The sequence below is a fragment of the Labrus mixtus genome, chromosome 9 (genome assembly GCF_963584025.1).
Source record: "Labrus mixtus chromosome 9, fLabMix1.1, whole genome shotgun sequence".
NCBI classification, from domain to species: domain Eukaryota; kingdom Metazoa; phylum Chordata; class Actinopteri; order Labriformes; family Labridae; genus Labrus; species Labrus mixtus.
In genome coordinates, this window is record NC_083620.1 from 5,743,813 (window position 1) to 5,769,452 (window position 25,640).

General features: G+C 42.5%; 1 protein-coding gene across 3 annotated transcripts in view; it reads right to left on the reverse strand.

Moving 5' to 3' along the window:
* bcas3 (BCAS3 microtubule associated cell migration factor) overlaps positions 1–25,640 on the reverse strand; it is a 337,447-nt gene that overhangs the window by 133,106 nt on the left and 178,701 nt on the right. Inside the window, exon 24 of one of the 3 annotated variants that reach the window (XM_061046081.1) lies at positions 18,819–19,300. The exons of the other annotated variants lie outside the window; for them this stretch is intronic. Coding sequence (XP_060902064.1) covers positions 19,290–19,300 — 11 coding nt within the window. The 3' untranslated portion in view covers positions 18,819–19,289. Of the gene's footprint in view, positions 1–18,818; positions 19,301–25,640 lie in introns of those variants that run through there. 3 annotated transcript variants of the gene reach the window in all.

Genomic DNA, 25,640 nt, shown 5'->3' on the forward strand with positions numbered 1-25,640 from the left:
TATCTACACCTGAGTGAATTCATGTGGTAGACTTGTAACAATATAGGCAAATAAGAAGTGAAAGTAAAAACACAGACACCAGTAATTATAATGAAATGTACACGAGAACAAGTCAAGGAGGTAGTGAGCAAGTCATTTCAGGTCAAGCGTCCTTACCTGAGCTCATGTGTTCTTATTTTAGTCTGTCTTAAACACCCTTTGCACAGATGATTACAACACACATGTAAGCAGGGTTGTATGAGGAAGGGGGAAGAGTACATTAAGAAGCTGTCTGAAAGGGAAGTGTGCAGGCTGCCTGAGGCTCTGCTCCCACACGGACGCTGCACTTATTTCTGTTTCGGAGATACGTCTCGTCTTCAGCTCACTTTGCTCTCTCTGCTGTCACTGTGTTGCTCTGCCTCCAGCTCGTGGCACTTCCCCCAGCACACTGTGAGTGTGCTACAGCTCAGGGGAATGCCAGCACCATGTCAGAAGGACGGAGAGAGAGGGTGAGAAAAAGAGGAGCGGAGGAAAGGGTGCTGGTGAAATGTTAATGTCTTGTCCTGTTCAATATCCATATCTTTGGTCAGGGGGCGGCAGCTGCCCTCTCTGTCCCGCTGTGATGCAAGAATACATGAAACGGTGGGAGGTGCTGCATGCGGATCAGAGTCAACCTTGTCCCTTGTTTTTCTCGAGCGTGCTTATCCACACACCCTCCCATACTCAGACAACATAAACATTTCATGTTTGGTTAGTAACCATGCATGAGGAATTCCCCCACCCCGTTGGTGTGTCATGTTTATATTGCCTTCTTGTTAAGAGTGCATTGTGCGGAGCGAGCATCCTCAATACTCCTCCTTGGCTTCTAACCTGACCTCTTTTTTCTTCAACAAACACCCGCCGTCTACCTGAAGGCGAGTCATAAGTTTCTGAGACGCTGGCTAAGTCCTCTCACACCAGGAGGGGGCCCGCTCAGGATCCACTGGGTTATTATGTGTCTGGTCTGGGGTGGAGGTCACACAAAGTTACAGGAAAGAATCTTGAGGATTGCTGGGACGTGTATGTGTTTGTGTGTGTGTGTGAAAGAAAAGGGATGGAGGTGGAGGGGGAAGGGGTGTTGGGGTAATGTCTGGCAGATGACAGATCTGTGAATTCTTTCCTCGTGCCCACAAGGCAAAAGAAGTGGTGGTGCAGCGGTCACATCTTCAGAACACTTACAGTCTTTATCCCGCTCTTCTTCCCCTATCCTGGGGGGCTCAGCCTGCTGATTACTAAACAGGAGGCTATTCAGCAGCTGCCCCTCCTCCTCACATCCCTCCCATCACACAAACACCCACTCACATACACAACAACCCCCCCCCTCCCCTCCCTTTTCTTTGGGATGATCTGAAATCATATTTTGCAGTGGTGCAAACATAATGGGAGGGCTGAGGACAAAGGCAGGCCGGCTTTTGGTGTGAGCATCTTTGTGTCGGTCAGCACAAAAGCGGTCAGTTCGACTTCTCGCCCCACAACAGCCTCACATGGTGTTTAAAAACACCCACCCACTCTCAGCATCCCACCCACTGTCTCAGCATCACCCATCTTCACATGCAAGTATGATACCAAGCAACTGTAACTACAGGGCTGCAAAAAGTGCAGTTCCTTAAGTGGCCACTTGAGGCTGCAGTCAATCCCAATTAGGCTCCATGTTAATATGTCCAATTCAACAGCAGAACCTTGTTTACAACCTTATTGCGTGGTGTGACCACATTGAGGGACACATGGGAGCTGCTTATCACCCATAGACTATAAAACATGGATGTAGTCTCGGTGACATCACCCATTGGCCACTGATTGGGTATTTTGAAGCCCAGCAGCTACAACAAAGTACTGTGTGAAAGCTGATGGTTACTTTACTCACTTTAAGCAAATGAATTAGCCACAACAGATTTTGTCTAGATTTGACAACTGGGCATTTGCAAACCCTTCACTCCTCATAAATTCTACGCTCCCGTCCAAATGCGATCACTTCTCAGTCCAGAAAACAATCAGTCAACTAAATACTTAGAACCCGAGGCATCAAAACCCATACCCATATGTGACGTTCAACAGTGTTTGGAGGATATGAAAGAACCACACAGAGACACACACTGTAAAACACACTTTGTGCTGCGCTCTGACAGGCCAGGCAAACACAAGCCTCCCTTAACACTTCAATCAAATTCTCCACCCCTGCAGCAATACACCCATCCTGAATTGTGAACAGTACAATGTGTGTTTTCACCCCTCTGCCTCCTCCTTCCTCTCCTGCCCACACGCCTGCCTGACTTTTAGACTTTTAACTCATGTGCGGGACAGTCGTTGGCCATGTGTGTGTGTGTGTGTGTGTGTGTGTGTGTGTGTGTGTGTGTGTGTGTGTGTGTGTTGTGGTGGGTTTGGGGGGGGGGGGATGTAACAGAAAAGGGTAGTCAACAAAACTCAATTGTCCTCAAAGTGGTGGTAATTGCATTTGATTAAAATAATGACAGGGTGTCGGGACAGAATGGAGGGTCTCTTGGTGGGAGTGTTGAAGGCCTGACACCGATACTGAGGGGGGGGGGGGGGGTCACAGAAAAGAGAGAGGACTGTTTGTTCATTGTCATAAAGCTGAAAGTTTGGCACTCACCTGTGTTACCATGAGACCAGGGCAGGAGGAGGCAGCACATGGAAAAGAAAGAAAAACGATTTAAGGATTAGATCAGCTAACGATCAATGGAAATCATTTTTTAACTATTAACCATGTAACAGCTGCATTGAGAAGGAAATACTCTTTTTTTTGGAGCAAAGTGGCAAAGAGAGGAGCTTCAACAAACACAGACACAAATACAGACGTCACAACTGAGTGGTCGCAACAACCAGTTTGTATGCGATAAAAGGTAAAGACAGATATGTTCTTTTTTTTGCAGGATTTCAATAGAATAAAATGTTTTAAAGCAATCACAATGACCAAGAGTACCATTTCTCAGTCCTTTCAATTCAAATTTGCACTTTAACTCTGCAGTTTTGTTTTGGGTTTTTTCAACAGTTTAACACATATTCTGGAGGGGGGGGGGGGGGGAATTAATTCCCTAGTATCAGGATATTTCATTGGACGACTAAAAACATGTTTGTTTTCCTGGGATCAATAATCATGATGTCATATCAACTCTGACTGGACAAGCTTATACATGAAGAAAGATTTATCAATGGGTAAATAAGCCATATGATTTTGCATTCTTACTTAGAGAAGATAACCAGTGGTGAGATTTGTTGTCTTGTCTGTGTATGAGTTTGGTTTCATATAACTATCTCACCTCCATGAGCAAGCATGATAGCTAGCTTATTAGCTAATGAACTTATGTAATGAAAACTCAGACCGTGGAAACAGTGGAAAGGCAACCGCTACACCCATCATCTTTTCCAGAGGGTTTTCTTTTAAGTGTTAATCCAGCCGCTCTGGGCGCTACTCCCTGAAACACATCAGTTCTTACTGTTCAGTGAGGTGCTGATGTCGCCGCTACGGGCAATCAATCATGTACTAGATGGGGCGGGATTTGTAGCCTAGGTAACAAAGAAAACAGATCGTTGTCAGATGATCATCACAGAGAAAGTGAGTTTGTGGGAGCAGATGGCCTGGATGGTGCAGCTGAGTGTTTCAAAGATGATAAGAAAAACAAAAAGATGATACAAAAAAATCAAAGACTAACCAACTAACATTTGCTGTGCACCGTTTATGGAAATACTCACTTTATTCTACTCTCTCTCCTATTATCTTTTTTGACCCTTCTTTTAAAAGAAGGAAAATAAAATTGGTACCTAAGAAGATTTTTTGATTGTATATCTGTCTCCTTGTACTCCAAATCCACCATATTTATGTGGATAATGGAAACCACTAGATTTATTTGCTGGCTGTAATTAATATTTTTTTAAGATACAGATTTTGATCGTCTAAATTGAGTGTGAACATCATAGAGTAAGTAGGCATGTACATCGACTGGAGTCCTTCTTCTGTTTCACCAACTTTAAAAACTTAGTTTGAACAATCGGATCATTTACAAGTCAAATCGTTTGAAATAAAAAGTGTGTTAAATCACCTGAACTCCTCTTTGTGTTGATACAACTAAGTGAAGGAGTGTCAGAGCTTAGTTGGGGTTTAAGGTAAGAAAAACAGTGCAGTCATGGTTGAAGGAAAGAAACAATTAATGTTGGTATGAGACAGGGTGTGAATACCGGTTTAGCGTGTCAAAGTAACACAGTAACCTCGACATCCCTCCCTGACTCCTGTGATGATAGAGTTAAAAAAACACACACAGAGAGAAGGTGACAGCTGCAGCTTTTTACCCTTAAAGAAAGGCAGAAAAAAAGTGTTTGTGCATTAGATAGCAGGTAGTTTGACTGTAATGCTGTATTCATTATACGTATTAAAGACTTGATATGTCAGAGATACAGCTCACACCGGCCTCCTTTGTCTTCTATGATTTATTTGGATATATAATTATATGTGTTTAGGCTTTAATTATTTAGGACCAGTCTACTACTGTTATCATTTGTTGGTAAGGATTTATGGGCTTTTTGCTAGAGGATAGAGTCAGAAACTAGGTAGAGAATATGTGGAATAACAAGCGGGAAAGAAGCCACAGGCCGCAAATGAACACCGGGCGCCCGCTTGAAGGACTATGGCCTCCAGACATGGTGCGCGATCTAACGGCTAGGCCATTTGCGCCCATAGTGTATGCTTTTTTCCCCCTCATTAGCATATTCTCTTGTATTGTAGCACACACTTGTTGTTGCTAATTTTGCTTTTTATTCATTTGATTCTTTCCAGTTTTTGCCTTCATCAGGTAGGACAAAGGGCCGAGGTGGGATTTGAACACTAGGCCGCTGCGATGAGGACTGTAGCCTCTGTAAAAGGGGATGCAGGCCCTAACCACAGAGCTAAACTGGTGCCACTTTTAGTTTTGAGTGAAGTATTTGTCTCCGCTTAAATGTCCTAATCTGAAGTCACAATCCAATTTCCTCTTGGGGATTAATATAGCACTCAATCTTTCCATTGATCAAATACTATGAAAGAAAGATGCTAATTCCACTGTTATTACACAACAGGAGGGATATTTATTGAAAAAACATTGTTAATTTCAGAGACCGGTCTCCCTCTCAAGAACTCAAAGGAGACCCTTCTTGTGCAGGCTTCATTATATCACTCTCTCAGTACATCATGATCCAGACTCTTCTCAGGCAGAAGATCTAAATACAGGCGAGTATGAACGTCCATTTTTTTACTTTATTTTTTGGCGGCCCAGCAGCCAGCGGCGGTGTGAAACAGCGTCTGCTTTTGAAGCACGTTGAGCCAGAGAGAGTGATGGGATAGAAGCTTTTACAAGTGGTCCGACAGCACTAAGTGTCTGTGCTCTCTCTGTAAAAAGCAGCGCTCAGGGTCAGAACGGGGGAACAGGGGGACAGGAGGAGGAAAAGTTGTGTGTGTGCGTGTGAGATGTGTGTTAAGGCCGTAGAGAATATGATAGCCGGTAGGGATGTCAGGAGCCTCTGAAAGGAGGATGTCTAAGCCGGGCTCAGACTCTCATCTCCTCACATGGCCTCGCCCTTTCCCAGCATCCATCTCTTCGTTTATCCATTACACCTTCACAGGAAGTTCAGCCTGGCCCTGGAGCAAGATCCCCCCCCCCCATCCCACCTCCTCCCTCCAACACAAGCAGGGCACTGGTTCACACAACAGGAGAGGCAGTGAGTGTGTTGTGCATTAAGGGTCACCGAGATGTCAATGAGCCAAGGAACACACGTTGTAACAACACACTCCTGCTGTTCACATGTCTCTGGTTGCAGTCTGAAAAGTTTAATTAAAATCACTTCTCCTCTACTGTACCAATTACGCTTGACAGAACTTTTGATACTTTTCAATACCATGCGCAGAAGCATTAAAAAACGACAGTTCTTAAATCATATTTTTTACCCAAAGCTCATGTAAGAAGAGAAAGAGAGAGAGCACTGAAGCAATTGCACAAATACATCAGCAATGTTTTGGTAAATAGTGCAACAGAATTATTAATTAATGCAATTTCAACAGCGTGCAGGAGTTTGCTCGCAATTTTTTGGTAATTAAAAATAAGAAATGACCCAATATTACGCGTCTATGACCTGTACTTCTCTACCATGGTATCAAAACAAGTGTCAATATCATTTGATTTACACTACTATTGTGTCTAAGTATTGAGTATTGTAACAACCCTAGTAACAATTTACAACAACTTTCTCTGCACAAGTGAAGCTAAATTTAAAATATTACAAAATGGACCTGCACCTTTTGCATTCTGTCACTTTCAATTGAGTAAAATAATATTCTTCAAGTCATATATTTTTTTAATCAAAGTTCTCTTAAGAGCAGTGTTAAAAGTATTGTCTCGTCCTCTGGACCGTCATATGGTGTATGGTCTTGTGAGTCAAGTGTGCCGACACACCTCCTTTTATTTTCATGTATATCACTTTGTCATGGTCCTTAATATAATTAAATTAAGAACATTTATTGGAGCGTTACATCACTTTTAAAAAGTCAAAGTTAGAATTAATGATTGTATGTTGAGTAGTATAAATACATTTCTATACATATATGTATAAAACCTTTAAGGAATTACTCTCTCAAATGACGGCATAAACTATATTAGATTTATTTTTTATCTTTCCACTGGGGTTCATTCTTTTTTTAAAGATCTGTTTGGATGTTTTGTGTTTTCTTCTGTTTATTTCCTCTGAATACAAAGGCAGACTGCAACAATAGCTGTTTTAGTAAGCGGTTAATTTATAAAACTCCTCATGTTATTATTTATCAAATGGGGGGAAATGCATTATTTCCCTTGGCCGCTGCTTGGTAACATCCCATTCTTCCTGCTGTGCTCACAGTATTTCATCCAGCCTCTTCTGAGTGTTGAAGGCCGGGAGGCCGGGGGACGGCTAGCAAGGAGGAGACAGAGCGGACGGCGGTGTCTGGAAGCTTCTGGAGTGTTTTTCTGGCTGGAGCTCGAGCCAGACTCCTCGGTGTCCTTCAGAGTTCAAAACAAAAACATTTGGAGTGTACGGCTCACAGCTAGAGCACATCTCTTATTTGTTATCACTTATGCTCCGGGCCCGGTTTACATTCTCCTGAGTGTGTCCTCTGGCGTGATCATCCGGAAATTTGTCCCCTACGCCCCCTCCTGATTTAGATTTGGAGAGCAATAAAGCCTGCTGAGTTGTTGCCTTGGACAAATAAACTGAGCAAAGTGTTGATGTAGAGATGTCCGAAAGAAAAAAAAAAAGTTTGGATGATAGAGAGAGGAGGGAGACAGAGAGAGAGAGAGAATGATAGGCGCTGGTCTCTCGCTCCTTCCTGTGAAAGTTTCCGGCGAGGCAGTAAACATGGCAGCGTCTGTCTCCTGTGGGAGCTCGGGGAAATGTGTTTGTGTGAGAGTGTGTTGTCTGTGTGTTTATGGATGTTTGTGTGTGGTGATGTACCACTTATTCCTGCATGCACACACGGTCTGGGTATGCGTGTTTGTTAGTGTGTGTTTGGAGGTCAGCAGTTCCTCTCCTCTCTCTCTGTGAGGGAGTTGTGCTGGAGCCAAGTGCCCAGCTGCTCATAGGTGTCTGTTTACAGGCTGATTCACAGAGGGAGCAGGGGAAGACACACACACAAACACGCACCCATGCTTTGCATCACTCTGCAAGAATCCTCACTGAAACACGCAACATGTCAGGTTTCCCTTAACAGCTTGAGCACTAATTTCATTTGCTTGGTTTGTTAGAGATTTAAGCACATTACTGCATAATTATGTCACCTGAAACAATTACCGACCGGGACTGACTTAATTATAGTCATTTCAGGATTTACCTGCTCGACCACAGAGCAAATGTTCGGTGGTTAAACAGTTTGTGCAATTACTAAGAAGAACATGTCATTGTGGACGGTCCTGACTGGCACATTGAAAGGACGCTTTTCAAGAAAGTCTTGGAAGGAGAGTTTGGATTTTTCAAAGTGGATCTGTACGATGTAGCCTACTAATCAAGAGATAGTTTTAATGCCATGGTGAGGAAGCCAATAATCGTCACTGATATTTTAGCTGTCCCAAATTAACATTGAGTAAGCATATTCAAAATCCTTTTCAAAATGTTGCATACACTACTTAAAGCTGACCGGCTTCTGGTGATCTTTGGAGTCTCTGCTTGGTTTTCCCGGCTTAAGAAGTTTCAACACTAGTTTCCTCCACACTTATCGTAGCAAAGAGACTTATCTTAATGGTTTGGAAGAAAGCAGAAGCCCAACCTGTTAAATCATGACAGGAAGAAATAATAAAACTCTCTCATTTGGAGAGACAAGATAAGCAGCCGCCCATGCCCATGAAGCTGGGATGGTTTATTCAGATTTTTTTTTTTCTGGGTGAGGTTCTTGTTTGTTGGTCTGTTCAAAGCGCTTTGACACCGCATGTCAGAAGTAACTAATCCCATTCATACACATTCATATGCCACCAACAAAGCAGCAGGAGCAACTTGGGGTTAAGTGTCTTCCCCAAGGAGACATCGGACATGAGGCTGCAAGAGCTGGGGGTCAAATCCCGACCTTTCGATTGAGAGACGACCGACTCTACCAACTGAGCCAGAGATGAAAATAAAAGACATATATAGGGAAGGATTGTTTCCTTAAACGTCCTCTGTAACAGGAATGTGAAGTGATAAGCAGCTGTAATTAGTGTCGCCAGCATGGGACCGCATGATTCTCGTACAGACATTCAAGTAGACTCTTAAGTCTTGAGGATGATTCATTTTCTGTTACACTGCAGCTGACATCTGAACCAGTCTCAGATCAGCATGTCAGCAATACAGACAGCCCGGACTTATGTTGTTAGAACCACAATCTAATTTTGTGTGCCATGAAATTGGTTCATCATACTCCTCTTAGATCTTCAATTTTTTTGGGGGGGAAATTATTTTTTAGACTAAAGACATGACAGGACTGTTTCAAACATGGACGCAGTCACAGTGAGGTCACACATTGTTTTTAAAGCCGCATTTGGAAACCAAACGATGGCCGTCACCATATCTGAAATGCTTTGTCCACTTTTGGTCAATCAGGAAACAGGGAAAGAGGTGGAGTTGAGGTGGGCCTCAAGCTTCTTAGCAAACAGCGACAATGCGCCTACCTGTCAGTCACCTCAACCACAACCCTTAATATGCAAATGTGTGCATTATTCTATAAACATGTTTATTACAGGGCTGTGGTATATGCTATTTCAACTCTGATTGGCGTATTAGGCATAGCATCGCTCTGCTATCCCTCCATAGATCACTGCTGTTAGCAAGAAGTAACTGTTACTAAGAAAAGCACATGGTTGCTAGGGACGTGGCTCTTATTACAGACTCTGGAGGACTAACTGTAATCATGTCAATCCACGGGAAGGATGTCTGTTTACTTTGACTGCAGGTCTGTTTACCGGGAGAAAAAGGGTAAAGAGAAAGAGAGGAAAGAGATTCAAAGATGTAAAAACTTCACGCTATGGCAGAAATCTACAGATTTGAAGATGACGTATGAAGTTAGAATAGAAAGCGCTGTGGGATACGGTGGTAACTGGTGAACGGAAAATAAAACATTAACAAACTCCAGCATGACGAGGAACAGAACTCAGACAGGTACTGCACTGATTGATGTTGAACTGTTCACCTTGTGTCACTTCACCATCACTGGAAATGTTTATGCTGCACTGTCACTATTTTAAATAAATAAATAGTTCAGTCAGCATATGAAGGCTACAGAGTTAACTGTCCATTTAAATCATTTCCAAATCAATGATCTGCTAAGTTAGTAGCCTTGCAATAAGTTGGATCATGTATAGGGAGCGAGTTGCTATCGCGGAGGCTCCTCTCTTCAGGGTGAGACAAAACCCCTCTGCTTTCCGTCCGTCCTGCTCACTACACATTATCCCTTTCTTATTTGTGCTGCACAATTTGACATTTTAACATGGGTGTTAATGGGGATTCCTTTGCTTTTGCAGCTGGCCTCAAGTGGACACTCCAGGAACTGCAGTTTTTTTGCACTTTAATTTTTCAACACTGGAGGCTGCTGCTTGATAAAAGTGGAAAAAAAAGTGTGCTATACATTTTAAGTAAAGACGTAAAACAAGCATGTACTGTATGTTCCTGCAATCAACCGGCGCCTGAGCATATAGGTTGGTTGTGCACAGGGTACCCTGTTGGTCATTAATGCAAAAGATCATCTTTAGTTATACTGTTTGTGTATCGATATCTATAATCACCGGTTTGGAAAAAAATGATTCATTGTCAAAATAATTTAAAGGACAAATAACGAGATGTTTAAAATATTTTTTTAAATATCATCACACACCAACAAAAACTGGTTATCTGACGTCAATGTTGACTAGATAAATGACAATTGACAAAGAGGCCAGAGTGATCTGTTGAGACCTCAGCATCCGTCTTCAGAGCCTAAGTGAGCAGCATAATGAGTGTGCGGTGGTGTTGTGAGGAAACGCAGTGCCACGCGGCGTCTGATTCAACATGGCTGAAGGCTAATGAACGCGCAGGGCGGCCTGGCTTTTCTCATCAAAGGTGAGACCTTGTCGCTCTTACATATGTTAATGGGTGAAGGGATTGTAGAGGAGCAGGCAGGCTTAGAGGGAGACCTGCAGGGCTAGAGTTACACCTGCGTGTGTGTGTGTGTGTGTGTGTGCGGGTGCGTGCTGTAAAGTTACCCACAGCTGGGGTTCACATTAGAGCTGGTTAAATGTAATATGAAGTGATGTCTGAATTGTAAAAGTCCACATCTGTAGAAACCAGAAAGTGTGTATGCAGCAGTGTGTTTTGGAAATGTTTGAACATATCTGGGACAGAGCAGTGACACTTTTTCTTTCTTTTTTTTTCTTTACAAGAGGCTGAATGTCAGAAGTATTCTTATTTTTGGGACACACTCCTACATACACACACATGTGACATGACCCTGTGTGTGTGTGTGTGTGTGTGTGTGTGTGTGTGTGTGTGTGTGTGTGTGTGTGTGTGTGTGTGTGTGTGTGTGTGAGGCCTCTCAAACAACACACTCCTGACCTGTCACCTCTCAGGTCGACCTCCATTACCTCACAATTACATCCTACAAATGGTTTTCACTAAGACATGCATGTGTGTGTGTGTGTGTGTGTGTGTGTGTATGTGCTATGTGTGCCTGAGTTGGATTTTGTTCATAACACTTTGATCAAAAGGTTCTAATTTCGAGCTGTAATCTAAATAAAGACATGAAGTGGCAAATGTTTTTGTCTAATTTATAGTAAGATTTATCTCATTTTGTTATATCTTGAAACAAGACGTTTATCTGGACCAATCACCTAACATCTAAATATATATGGTCATTCATAGATATGGATCAAACTCCTAGAGTGCGTGTCTACATTTAAGATATATGCATATAATGTTTCTGTACATGTGACCTTGTTATACGCGTATGAGTGCAGAAGGGAAGTTGTCTTTTGTGAACATTTGGATACTGATGCGAGAGAGACAACAACACCCCAGGACACTGATCTGGATCGGCTCCTGGACCTCAGAGATCATGAGTCCTGACCTTTGAGGAGCAGTCAGCAGCGAGCCCACAGGGCTGCAGGTAGGCTTGGATTACTGCGCTCTGTCCACACACACACACACACACACACACACACACACACACACACACACACACACACACACACACACACACACACACACACACACACACACACACACACACACACACACACACACACACACACACACACACACACACACACACACACACACACACACACACACACACACACACACACACAGACAAAGTGATATGTCAGAAATCGGCAGCATGCACACACACAACCTCACACACACATATGCATGGCTAGAGGGGAAATCAAGCTGTCGCCTCTCAATGACCTCCAACAAAAGGACCATTGAAAATAACAAGAGCGGCTCTCACAGTGTCGGCTCAAGAAAAAGTTTTCCTTTTGTTACTGCAGGCAACTTCTCAGCACCGTGTCATTCAAACACCAAATCCTCTCAGTGGTGCCAATGGTTTCACACTGGTTCACTGCACTCTGATACTTGTGTCCACTAGTCGTCTCTTGACATCCGACTCCATTGGCATCCTAAACTACAATCTGTTTTGACACTGTGTATGAAAACAATAAAGAATATCAGACTTTAAAATGATGATGGTTTCCTTTCAGGCGGAGGATTTTCACATCTGCAGAAGTACGCAGTGGTTATTCTTGGGTTTTATATGGTCTTATAAAAATTTGAAACTTGCAGAAGTCTAAGTCCATGTGCTCATAAAGGAAGTGATTGGGGTTAAGCTTTGGTTCAGTGCACTTTATATCTCTTCAACAGTTTTTTTTTGTTTCAGTACTGGGCAAACAGTGGAGTCCCATAAAAAAGGAAACACAGATTATTGTCATGTTCATCTGCGACTGTCACGGCCTGTCTGCAAAAACAAACACTTTAAAGAGATAATCTTTGTTCAGATGCTTTTGCAGCATCAAAACATTGCAGCCATTACACACAGATATTTGTCTGCTGGCTAAAGCAATCTCATGGAGCGATCCTAAAATGTTGGACCCAAGTCATTTAGGAACTGAAATACATAACCTTCAGGCCAAAGTTTAAAATTACCAGAAGTCTTGTGGCCCAATGCCTTAGCAGGATATTAAAACATTATAGGGAGGTGAGTTACCAGTTTTTGAAAGCTCCAGAGTCAGTCTCCCTTTACGTCAGCTGATGGAGCGTCTCCCTCAGCACTGTTCCCCATAAGATCTGCATTAACCATCCAGTTCCCAACACAGGTTTCCACTTAAAGTCCACTTTTTAAGTTGAGCTACTTAAAGATGCAGTTTCAACTTTTGAGCACTTAAAGGTGAGCAGCAGTAAACTGATACTCTCCACAGGCTTTTCTTGGCTCCAAAATGAGCAGCGTGTGTGCCTGCATGTCCAACCAATGGTATAAATGGAAAGGGTAATCAATTCATATATAAGGCCATTTTATTTCATATGACACCCTCTTATTACAATAAATTGACTGGTCGCAGCCATTATGCAACGGATGTCGGGCTGCTGTGTAATTTCCCAGTGGCTCAATTTACGATAATGGTACATTGCAAGAAGCTGAAAGAAACATAACCTTCTGGCCTCAGACGTTTTCAAACAATTCATTTAAGCATGCCATACGAGCCGTACGCAGCGACAATATCAGAGTTTTGAAAAGTGGTGGATAGAAAATAAACAGCAGGGACAGGACAGGGGGTGAGGGAGCTCACGCAAATATATCAATAAACACTCCTCTTCCGTCTCGGAAGCTTCCTGCTTTATTTGATTAGGCTGAAGGGGGGGGGGGGGGGGGGTGAAAAACAGAGCAGTCATGCTCTTTTGCTTTTCTTCCTTCTTTCCCTTCCTCTGCAATCTTCAGCCTCCTCTTAATGGGAATGGGAAGTTTGGGAAGTGGAGGGAGGCGAGGGGAGCAGTGCAGCTAGCCTCAGTCTAACCTCCCCCATCTGGACTGTGGAGGGGGGGGGGTGACTTGCCAGCCTCCAGGCTACTCCCAACCCTTCCCAGCTGTTGGCTGTGCAGGGACAGAGGATTTTTTTTTCCCCCCCGAGTGTGTGTTTTTGGTGGGCTTGAGAAAGCATTTTCATAAACAATTGCCATATCCTCCACCAGCTGCTGACCCCTCGGCTCCCGTCCCTCAGCAGAGCTCGGAAGCGGGCAGAGGGGAATGGTTTTCATTTAGGAGAGGCTGGCGTTTGCTGGGGAGACTTGGTAAAGGGTGCTTGGCCCCATTACTGTTAGCACGCTAGCTACAATGTGAAAAGCTAGATAGGTCACTGACCAGGAGCAAGTGATGTTAGCTGATAGCGATAAAAGTGACAGCATGGCTGCTATCATCAGCACCTTATGTGTTACTGGATGGAGCTGGAGGCAGACATGTGGCTTCAGAAGCTGCCTGACACAACTTGAAGTATTTTCTGACTTTAAAACCAGTTCAGAGCAAAACAACAAGCTGTAAATGTAATTTTATTGAATGTTAAGGCAATTAATTAGGTGTATTGGTCAAGTGTTTTGAGTAAGTTACCAATTTACAAAAACTCTTCTGACACAGCAACATTAGCATTTCTGTTGAGTCGTAATTCTAGGGTTGATACTGACACTGCTTTACGCTCTGTTTCTGTCTACCTAAAATCAGCACCATTTTGCACCTGCTGTACATATATTTGATCATAAGTTAATCGATCAGTCAATCATTATTTGTACAGGTTAATGCTAAATGCTACATTGTAACTGGAATTCAAGCTGACTTACTGCCCGTTTGCACACTTAAAACTACAAAACAGCTTTAATATCTCGATCCAAAAACTAAACATTTATGAAAAGAGATACATTGGGTGCTTTTTTAAAGCTTTTAAATACTTTCTATCATAAATGAAAGTTATTATTGCCAATTTCGACAACCCTTATAACAGGCTAAAAGGCTGCAGGAGTTTGGTTAAAACCAGCTCTGGGTTTGTCACAATGGGTAAAACTCTTAACATTTTTCATCCATTGTAAAAGTTAGGGATGATCCAATCAAACATTTTTCCTTGCAATACAATACGAAGGCCTTGGGAATTGGCCAATAATATATACCAATCAAAGCCTATGTGTAATCAACAAGTTGCACTCTACCCTGTGTCGATGATGTTTCCAAGGCAACATTGGTCTTCACTTGGTTTCCTAACTTAACTTGTAGTTTTTTAAAGTAGCTTTGAAACTCTCTGGAGGAGCTAGCATGCAGTACCTTCATGCAGAGGAGCTTCCTCTTCCTTTGAAATATTTGAACACACAGCGACATAAACATTAAAACTGACTGAATTAGTTTCGGCCTCACGTCAGTATTGGATCGGAGCATCCCCAGTTGGTATAAAAACAATAAGGTTGTGAAACTTAAAATGTATTTTTAAACTTTTAAAGTCTACTCTTAGTAACTGCAAAAACAAAAACAAAAGAAACTAAGAAAAAGTTGAGAGCCAAAAGGAGATAAAACAAGGAAAGCTAGACAATCTCCAACAAACAAACAAAAGCACAAACACACACTTCCTTCCTCCTACCACCTCCTACGTTCTTGTCCTCAAACAGCCGTCCCTCCGCATGTGTTGATGAAAAATGGATTGCATGCTTGTTAGCGAGGGCGGGCACAGGTGCCAATGCAGTATGTATATCATCCAAGGCATGTTTGTGCTGATGCACTATGTATGAGGCGGCCAGCACTCATGCAACATTCAGCAGGCCGGGGAGGCCGGAGGTGAGGCCAGCACAGCCTGCAGCCAAAGACGCCCGCACCTCTGAGTGTGTGCGTGCTTGTGTGTGTGTGTGTGTGTGTGTGTGTGTGTGTGTGTGTGTGTGTGTGTGTGTGTGTGTGTGTGTGTGAGCTCAAAGTGAGCGTCGTCACAGTTGGCTGGTGGATCCACACATTTAGAAACACAACTGGGAGGCCACTCACGCAACCGCCTTTCTCAGAGTCATACGCATTGTTACACACAAAAACACTCGCCTCGGCACAGTGGGGCTGCATCGCACACAAACGCTATTCTCATACTTCTGCACACACGTACACACTCTTTGGGTGGGCAGATGCTTTTTGCTCGGGCATCCAATTTGAACCTTCACCTCAAGTGTCCAGCACACACAAACACACACAGACACACAAACACACACACACACACTACTGTTCCCTCTTTGTACTGGGCTCGCATGGTAATACTTCATTATGGCAGCACTGTAATTTGGGGGGAATGAGCACTTCAAACGATCAAAAAAACCCACACACAAACACACACAGACGAGGTTACTGTAAATGTGTGTAACCCAGAGTTCTGCTGGGACCAGGATCCGTTTGTTCTGGATTCCCAAAACAGTCCAAAATACACCAGGACAGTAATCAGAGGCGCACTGCGAGCGTATAATTGTTGGAGCTGATTACAAAGTGGAGAGTAATGGTTCAAACTGTGAGACGAGAGAAACGCCAACTTGTACACACTGAAATGTGAACTCAGGGACGCACGGTGTCGGCAGGGTTCAGGTTTTCAGGCCTCTAGGATGCAGACTGTGGTCCATGTGACAGAAATGAGAAGTGCAGTAATGGTTTTGTTATTGTTTAACCATTCTGTGTGATGTTGCATCCAAAGAGGCCTACAGTCTGTCCTTTTGTTATACTCAATTTATCATAATGTGTGTTTATGGACTTCCATATATTTATGTGCTTTTATACACTTCTTTAAAGTTTCTTCTTTTCCTCAGAGATTACACGCAGCGCAGTGAGGAGACACTCAGGTCGTTTATCACTGATGAAACAACAGAGGAACATCAGGCTTCATGCTCAAAGTTTTATATCACGTCTGTAATAACCCACTACTGTGAGCCCAAGTCTAGACTTACCAGTTTTAAGAGTTTGAACTGATGTTGAATTCTGACATTTTTGTGGTCAACCTCTGTTTAGTATAATAGCTCAGTCTGCGGGGACTTGAGTTGGGAACTGGAGGGGCGCTGGTTCAAGTCCCGGTGTGGACCAAAGTATGGAAATTGACACTGCCGAGGTGCCCTTGTGCAAGGCACTGAAATCCCAACAGCTCTGGTGCACTGCCTGTGTAGCAGCGTGTCCATTAATGCATGTCCACAGGGTCCTGTTTGTGCATGAGAAGCATGTCTCTAAATAACAGAGTGTAAAACCAGAATTATTAAAGTATTTACATTTTTTTAAAGAATGAAGTGACAGTAAAGTGTGTTCAATAATCAGTCAAAAAAAATTAAAAAAGGAACCAAGGCAAAATCCGATTGTGCGTCTGTACATCACACAGCCTCTTATTTATTTAGCCCAAACAAAGACCCCATAGAACACCGTCACACACTCCTTCATCCATATGTATAAATAATAGAGAACACACATGCACATAAACACCGTTCCTGGCCTCCATCGTGTGGATGCGGTCACACAAACACAGTGTGCCAGGGGCCGACATGATGTGAGGTTGTCCTTTGTCCTCTCACACGACAGACAAGTACACGGTGTAATGCTGAAATGAGCTGCGATTGAGAAAAGATGGTGGAGTGTGGGTGGCTGTGTGCACGCGAGTCCAGGCATATACTTCAAAACTCCCAGCTGGAGGTCAGACATGTACTGTTTAATTCACAACGGAGACTTTCACTGGAAACAAGACAACAGGCAGACGGCATTATTTACATTTTTCTCAACATATACACAACTTTAAGGAGTTTAACACACAGGGTAAATACTGGTAAATTAAAACCATCAAATGGACCTCAAAGCAGAGTTCCTACGGAGCTTTTAACCAGAGTCTTGATTTTATTTGAACACAATTATAACAGGAGAGAGCGGATATGATTTATAGTTATTGTAGATCATCCAATGATCTGCTATGTAAACTTTTAAATATCAAATATGCTCCTGTGCTCAATAATACAAACTGAGCTTTGACAATACTGAGTGACTGCAGGTTTCATGCAATAATGTACATCAGAGTTGACAATAAAAAGGCTCTTAAATATCAAATTAACTACTTTTTTTCCTTTCCAAATTGTTGTCGATAAGCTTCTTGCCAGTAATGATGTGTTTTCTGTGTGTTTAGGTGTCCTGTACAAGCATAAGTCATAAACACTTATCCTGCTTCAATAAACAGTGGAACATATCACTCGCTGCGGATCTGTTCTGTGGAAAATGTTTTAAAAAGTCTGTTTCTGCAGCCTGATGTTAATAATCACCCTCGGTGCAGCATTTCAGGCATTAAAAGTAACAACATAGAGATAATCAAAAGTCTTGTTGATGTTCTTGTTTGCTTTTGTAGCTCATAAAGAGGAATCAGGAATAATTTCAGTCGGTTTTATAACCAGCTAAACTCTTTACAGGAGCTTTAAATAGCTATAAATAAAGCATTTCCTGCTGGTGATGTGTAACTTGTATTCAATTTCCTGCTAGCATGTCACAAATACAAACCTTTTGTCACTCATCATTGCGTAAAGTGTATTAAAAAGACGAGTACTGGCTAAACATGTATGATGGAGATATTTCTAGTCTCCTCACTGAAGAGCTCTTCTACCGGTCAGACAAAGACTCGGGCATTACTGCAGAGCTTCAGTTTGCATATTAATATGGAGAGTTTGAGGAGAACAAAAAGGAAACAGTGTCATTGAAGCTCCGTATGCACACCATGTTCACTGCTCCTCTGTATTCACTTCTGCACTTGTGCACTTCCTCCGTCATAATGTGACCCTGTATCCAATCCCATCCTGTATAATACAGGCTTTATTCTCTGCCTAAAGGGCACATGCTCTGTGTGTGTGTGTGTGTGTGTGTGTGTGTGTGTGTGTGTGTGTGTGTGTGTGTGTGTGTGTGTGTGTGTTTGTGCGAGTTGCTCCATAGAAAAACTGTTGTGTACTGAGAGAAGACAGCTGAGCCTGGTGCACTTTACTTCACTCTCTGTTGTCCAGTAAAGAGAGGCGGAACTTTTGGCTCTGTAAACCTCCTGACCTTGTCATAAACTAACTTACTTGGAAAATTATGATATTTTACAATCATTTCAATAATATGTTGGCATGCAAATTTGAGCCTTTTCCATGTTAACATATTAAAACAGTTTGTCTCTGTTCTCTCTTCTTAATTGTTTTTTTTTTTTAGGTGGTTTTAAGCGTGTCTTTTTTATCTTGTTTCAATCACGTCATGCTTTTACCTTCACCTGAAAACCAGTATTTGGCTCAAGCATGACAAAAAAAATGTTCCGCTCTCAAACCAATTCATTGTCTACGTGTTGCGCGCCGCAAAAGCGTATCTGCACCCTGCCGAGCTGAGCACAGCTAAAGGTCGCGCCTACCTTGGGTGCAGTGCTCCTGAGTCACCTGTCTTTGACTTTTTTTTTCACATATACTGTATGTGTATTACAAACTCTGATATATTATTATCAATGCAACATTGGCGGCAGAAGCTAAATCTGTAAAAAAAAAATGAGACAAACAAGTAGAGAGCAGGCCATCTTCCTCTCTTCCTCCTCCTCCTCTTCTCGCCTGTCCTCTTCTCTCTCCCACACCAATGATAAAACAATGATTGGGTGGTGAGGAAGGGAGGGGAGGATGGATGGAGGAACGGATGGATGGATGAAGGGGGGAATGAAAATGATTGACATGCTTGTGAGGAAAAATAAGCAAAAAATAAAAATCAATTGAAATGGAATTTTTGCAGAGCGAGGAGCTTCTTTTTTTTAGGAATAACCTGCAGGAGACAAACAAGAAATAAAAATAATAAAAAAGTTGGGTTTTAAATCTCTGCTTGGGCATCAATAGGTGTGTGTACATGACTCTGTTGGCACATATATTTTTCCTCAGCATGCATGTCACTGGTGGGAGAGGCAGATGAGTGAGTGAAGCATGCAGCTTATGAAAGCAGTTTTTCAGTGCATGTGTTTGTGAGTCTGGACACAGATTAGAACCAAAAAGGAATCAAAACCCTCGACTGGACAGAGGTTTTTAAAATACTGGTTTAAAGGAAGAATGTGCAACATTTTACACAGAAATATATCATAGATCAAGTATATCCTGTGTAAATGTGTCTCTGAGTCCTGACTGTCTACAATGACTGTGAAGCATGAGTCCAGCCAGCTGTACTGTTGTCGGAGCTGTGTTTACATCATGTATTCATGGACGGGACGGCTTTGTGTATAAAATATGTTTTAGACAAGAACTAGAGAAAAGAAGAAGACCATACTGTACTCACTACTTATTTGGATGTCATGTAAGTGTTTTTAGATCTCGATCATTACGTGTTAATTTAGGAGCAATATGAAGCTAAAAGCTAACTAAAGAGCGCTAACATTAGCCTGCTAACACAACAATGCAGGCCACAGGTTATTGCAGCTCGAGCAAAGGACAATTTAGTCCGCCGCTTGTGCTTAATGGTTCTTAATTATGGTGCGTTCAAATTGATAACTCCTACATGTGAACGTGAGTGGTGAGGAGTTGGAGGTGAGGATTTAGAATAGAGGTGTCGCCAAACAGCAGTTTGTTTTGGTTTAATGCTGGTGCTCAAGGGCGACAGCTACTGGATCAAAAAGTCGCACACTGTTCCTTTAAATCAAAATGGACATTGGGCCTCATTCACCAATATCTTCAGAAGATATGTTGTGTAACTATTTTGTTGGTAGGTAATAAAAGGTGTTAGAGAAACCCTTTGAGCACAGGCACATGTACTGGTAACTTAACATGTCTGCATCAGCAAACACAGAGACAAGTGACTCTTCACATGGAAGGTGAGCAGGGCAACGCAGGACCACACAAATACAAACAACTCAAAGAAATATGAAGGTTTCAGCCACATGCATGCATGAAGACAACACAATCATCACAACTACTATCAGCTGGAAGTAATTGTGATCATATATTGTGAAAAAAAAGGCCAAAAAGCAACTTAAATGTTCTCTTCTCTTTTTTAGTAGTACAGTTTGATGGATATTGGAATATGTGAAAGTTTCTTATTGCTATTATATTAGGGAGTTATGGAGTCTTCATTTGAGGTGAAGGAGGGTTAGACAACTACTTGTGACTTCTGCTGGTCTGAGGTCAAACAGTGGGAGAAAATGTGTTATACTGTTTTTCATAGCCTGTCACAGTTTAAACAACAGTCTGGCTTTCACACTCGCAGAACACTCCTGAAAAACTCCTATTTGCCGGAGGAGCTGTATGTGTGAACGCAGACAGCAACATTTTTATTTCACCTGGAGTTTCTCCTGCCAGCCCCCTAATATTTGATACGCAGCAAGTTCTAGTGGGCTGATGTGAGAAAGCAATAGGATACTATCCGGAGAATTCACCTCAGGCCAAAAGGAGGGGGGAGTGACGTTTATATACTGTGACTGCTGCACGGTGCATAGAGTGTCTGTATACAACCACTACGATCTCTGTGCCTTTAATTAAACGGCTGCATTATGTTTTCTGCTCATCAGTTTATTCTTCTCTGCTGTTTTGTTGATATTGTGATTCTGTTGAACTACACGTAGCATTGATTTAAGGCAAATATTCTCATTACAGCATCTTACAGCGGACTGTAATGCTTAGTCTGCTACTTCTCCTCTTGCCTCAGGAGGTGCATATCTTAACAGACAGGTCAGTAGAATATCCAGAGCAGTCCTCCTGAAATGATCTAGATATGTCAAGGAGTGCGTATGTGATGACGACTTACGTCTAATTACTTTTCTTGAAATTATTCATCTGCTGCAGCAGGACGGTCTCCTGTTAAACAAAACCGCCTGCTCTCTGATCATGACCTCGGCCTGAGGTTAAAGCAGCCAAACAGACGTGTTCATCATCAGACCTCAATGTGACTAAAAAATGTTGCTAATCATGAAGGTTGTGGCGGGTCTGCTGTGCTGTGCTGACTGGGAAAACACAACCCTCCTCAAATTGTTAAAGTAGCTCGCACAAGCAAGGAGCATTTGTGGCTGCATGTTCGTGTATCAGTGTGTGCTTCATTAGTGTGCATCTTAGTGTGCGTCGCGCGTTTCATGTGTGTGCGTGTAATGGGTACCGTGTGCTTGCTGAGGTCTTGTTTGCCCATCTTAAGTCAATTAAAAGGAAATAAGGCGGCTCTGACCGGCCCGTGAACCAGCTCCCTCAGCTGAGAGCATGTCTGCACACACACACACACTACACACACACACAGCGGCCAACACAGGGAGGCTGATAATGCTCTACAACTGGCAATCGACCCTGAGCCCTGCTGTGTGAGAAACAAAGGCTCTGAGGCTCTGTGAGTTTAGTATGGCATGTCTGACAAGCTTCAGAGACGACATCAGACATAAATGCAGACACACACACACGCACACGCACACGCACACACACACACACACACACACACACACACACTCTTTCCACATTGTTTCTGCAGAGGAGAGCCCAAGAACACATGTAAACAGACACACCTTGCCAATAGGCATGTCCTCATGTTTCTAAGCTTCGACTTCCATGAAAAAAATGATCACTGTTTTCCCTTCTTCCATTCTAGCTGTGACTCAGATATCCGTAACTGAACCACCGTTTGACTGATCAGATTCAGTTTCATCGACTTTCATTCCTAAAAAAGAGAGCTATACAATAACTAGGTACAAGGATTTAGTTCAAAATAACACCTTTTAAAGCTTACTGTATTTAAAACAGACACATGTTAGTGTTAGTGATAACAGATTCTGCTAAAGATCAAAAATCATCGATACCTGTTTCAATACCACGGCAACTAAAATATGAGTCCTAAGCACCAAGTATTTGGCAATTTATTTTTTCAATTGCCAAACAGTTGCAAGCAAACTCCTGCACACCGTCTAAATTGCACAGATATGTTTGTCATTTATTTTTTGCAACTGAGATAGTGCTCTCCGTCTGACAACACACTACAATATCTGTTTAGGGATAAACAGTTGATTTTGGTGTTAAAATGTTTGAAAACTACTCTGTAATAGAAGTTCACTTCCGCAAAACAAAAAAAAAGGATTGTGTAAGAAGTATGAACAGGAATTTATTTATGGGGAGATGTTGGTGCTAAAAGATCATGTCTGAATTCTGGAGTAACCAAAGGGACTTCCTGTATTATGATTTTCAGAATAATATAAATTCACAAGTTTACATTTCCCAATTAGGAACGTGAGTTAAAACTATGGATTCAATATTACATTGAGGTGATTCTTAGATGACAGGTAAAAATTAAGAAATGTCCAAATATGTCTTTAGACAGAGGAGGAGTCTTCAGTTTGTGTAATGTCACTACGACTTGAAGGAGGTTTCAGCAACACAAACACAACAGTAGAAACCTGTTAGAATACTGACAACTGAGGCGAGCAGTAACGAGTATGAAGCAGAGAAACTCTGCTTAATGTGAACGGCGTCATCGCCCCGCCCACTCGCTTGTCCTGAATGTTCCAGACTTTTACCTGCTGCGTTCACACGTCGACTCACCCTGACATCATCCTGACTTCACACTGAATTTTCCTACTAGAAACTGCAGGTACAATCTGCCTCTAGTGTGAGGGATTATGTTTGATTGTAGCCCTCCTTGGCAATGTTGGAAAGTTTTCAGGAGTGCAGAGCATGTGTGAAAGCTGCTTTAGAAATGGTCAGGTCAAATACTAAGTAATTGTAGAAATTTTTGAGATGTTTCCCTGAGACATTGAAGAAAATCCTGTCTGAGGGTTTATCAGCCACCTGCTGTTGTCAGTCTTTAGAAAACTTGTGTCTGGGCACACCGTGACACAGGATATCTGTAAATCAGAGCAGGACTCTTTCTGTTCCTTCCTTAAATCCTAATTAAAGGAAGGTCAAGTCGACATGTTGGGCGATCACATCCTCGGCGCTCCCTCTGTGAGCAGCATGATAAGCAGCAGGTCCTAATGCACCGGCTCTATCCCCTGACAATCCCGGAGCTGTTCTTGTAGAGGTGAGAGACCACTTAATCCTCTCTCCCAAACCCCGGCTCGTAGTAAACAGGCTGCATTTAATCCACAACACAGAGGAGCAGGGGTTAAGTCTTTACTGCTTGCCATGCCAATGTTCTCCCTTTTTACTCTGCTCTCACATTCTATCCCTTTGTAAGCGTCATTATAATACTGCTATTGTCAAATCACTGGATTAAAATAAGGACCAGCAATCTGCATTAGGTTAGAGGAAATGAATCACCGCGGCCACTACCGCTCAGGCAGGGAAAAAAAAACAACAATGCCAGTAATTTATTAAACAGATGTAAAATAAAAATAATTTGAGCTGAAATATGAGATATGATGTGCAGAGATCATCATTTCAGTCAGTTGTATGTGAAAATCCCCCCCACCCCCACCCCTAGCCCCTCCCCCTCCTGAAATATAAATGTGTCATAATCGTGACACACAGCTCTCTGGTTGCCAGAATTAATTTTTCTTTGCAGCTTTCAAATAAACAATGGCATACTGCACAAAAACAATGTGACTGTCTGTGGGCTGGAAGAAGTTTTCCATTACACATTTAAAACCCCAAATTGGCCCTTAATTTGTGTTAAAAATTCTAACTATGTACCTCCACATCTGGATCTGGGTATTCAGGACAATGGATAAACAATCTCTTTTTTAACAGCTCAAATTAAGAAAACAAATATTCTTATCATTAAACATGTTGTGACTCCTTTGCAAGTCTCCATCATTTCATTCTGATCAGACTCTTTTTTATCATCATCCACACTATCTCTAACATATGGTTCAGTCTCACCACATTCAGTGAATACATTTAAACTTTTTTTGTTTTTGTAGTGAGCTTTTCTGACAAACTTTGACAGGTGACACCAGATTTTTAAAGGTGAAACAGATATCATGCGCACACACAACCGGCCATGTCATGAACGCCACTGTTCACAAAATTAATTATGCACAGTAAGTGTTAATAGAGAGCTCAGGTTGTCTGCAATGACTTGATGTTTGGGACATACACTGTTACTATTCATTCTGAGATCAGGGGGAGAAAAAAGAGCAGGTTTTAAATCAACAGCTTAACTAGACCTTGTCTGTTGTTAGTTTGACAGGCATGTCTGTCGCTGTTCAGTGGCAATGACACATTGCACAGATGCCGATAATTTGGACTTGGTCAATCAGCTTGCCTTCAAAACATTCAAACAAGTAGGCCTACATCAGACTCTCCAAACAGACGCATGGGATGGGGCAGCCATCATGATGTCAGTTCTCAAAATCCACTTCATTCTCTCGTCTAAGTTTCTCATCAGACTTTAAACGATGGAGAACAGAGAAGGAGGTCTCAGCTGGTAGTCTATTAACTCTAAATGGCTACACTGGAAGCCCTGAAAAAGTTTGCCGTTGCTCCCAGAGGTGATGTTGTTGTCAGACGCAAGACGATGGGTTCCGAGATTGAATGATGCTTTATTCCAGTTTGTACCTGCTTGAATCCTGACAAGCAGCTTTAAGGGTCCCTGGCATTTATTCTATAGTTTCCTGAAGCAACAAGCTTTTGGTGTTTGTCCAAGCTGGCACGATGAAGCTGCCCTGATTGGAGGAGTTGCATTAGACAGCTCACAATGTGGAAAGACCAAGAGGATCCCATTTACATACTCAACAGACAACTCCTCCCACACTTAGTATGGAGATATATCTGTGGGGTCTGCACTGATTATAGAAGCTTGTACCAAAAGGAGGGAGACGAGGGAGGAGAGGATGGAGTGTTCAGAACTCCACTTGATGAGTTGCATATGTAATGTTGGCACATCAGTATCCACACAACCATGTGCACAGGCTCCTGTCCGTTCAGTTCGCTATCCTGCATTCCATGCCACAGCACCTCAGGACATGGCCATATGCCATCGGCTTGGCCCGCTGATCAACACCGCTCCAGCCTCGCATGACAGCTCACAGTGCACACTTTCAAACACACACAGTGGTCCCGACAGATGGATGAAAAGGTGGGCCACGTCATGTGTGAAGTGAACAGAGGGCAGGGGGGTGTTAGCAATTATGGTGAAACAGACTGCAAAGAGACAGACACGTGTGTTTGTGTGCTTCTGGACAACAGAAAAGGTGCACGAGGGCAAGTAGAGA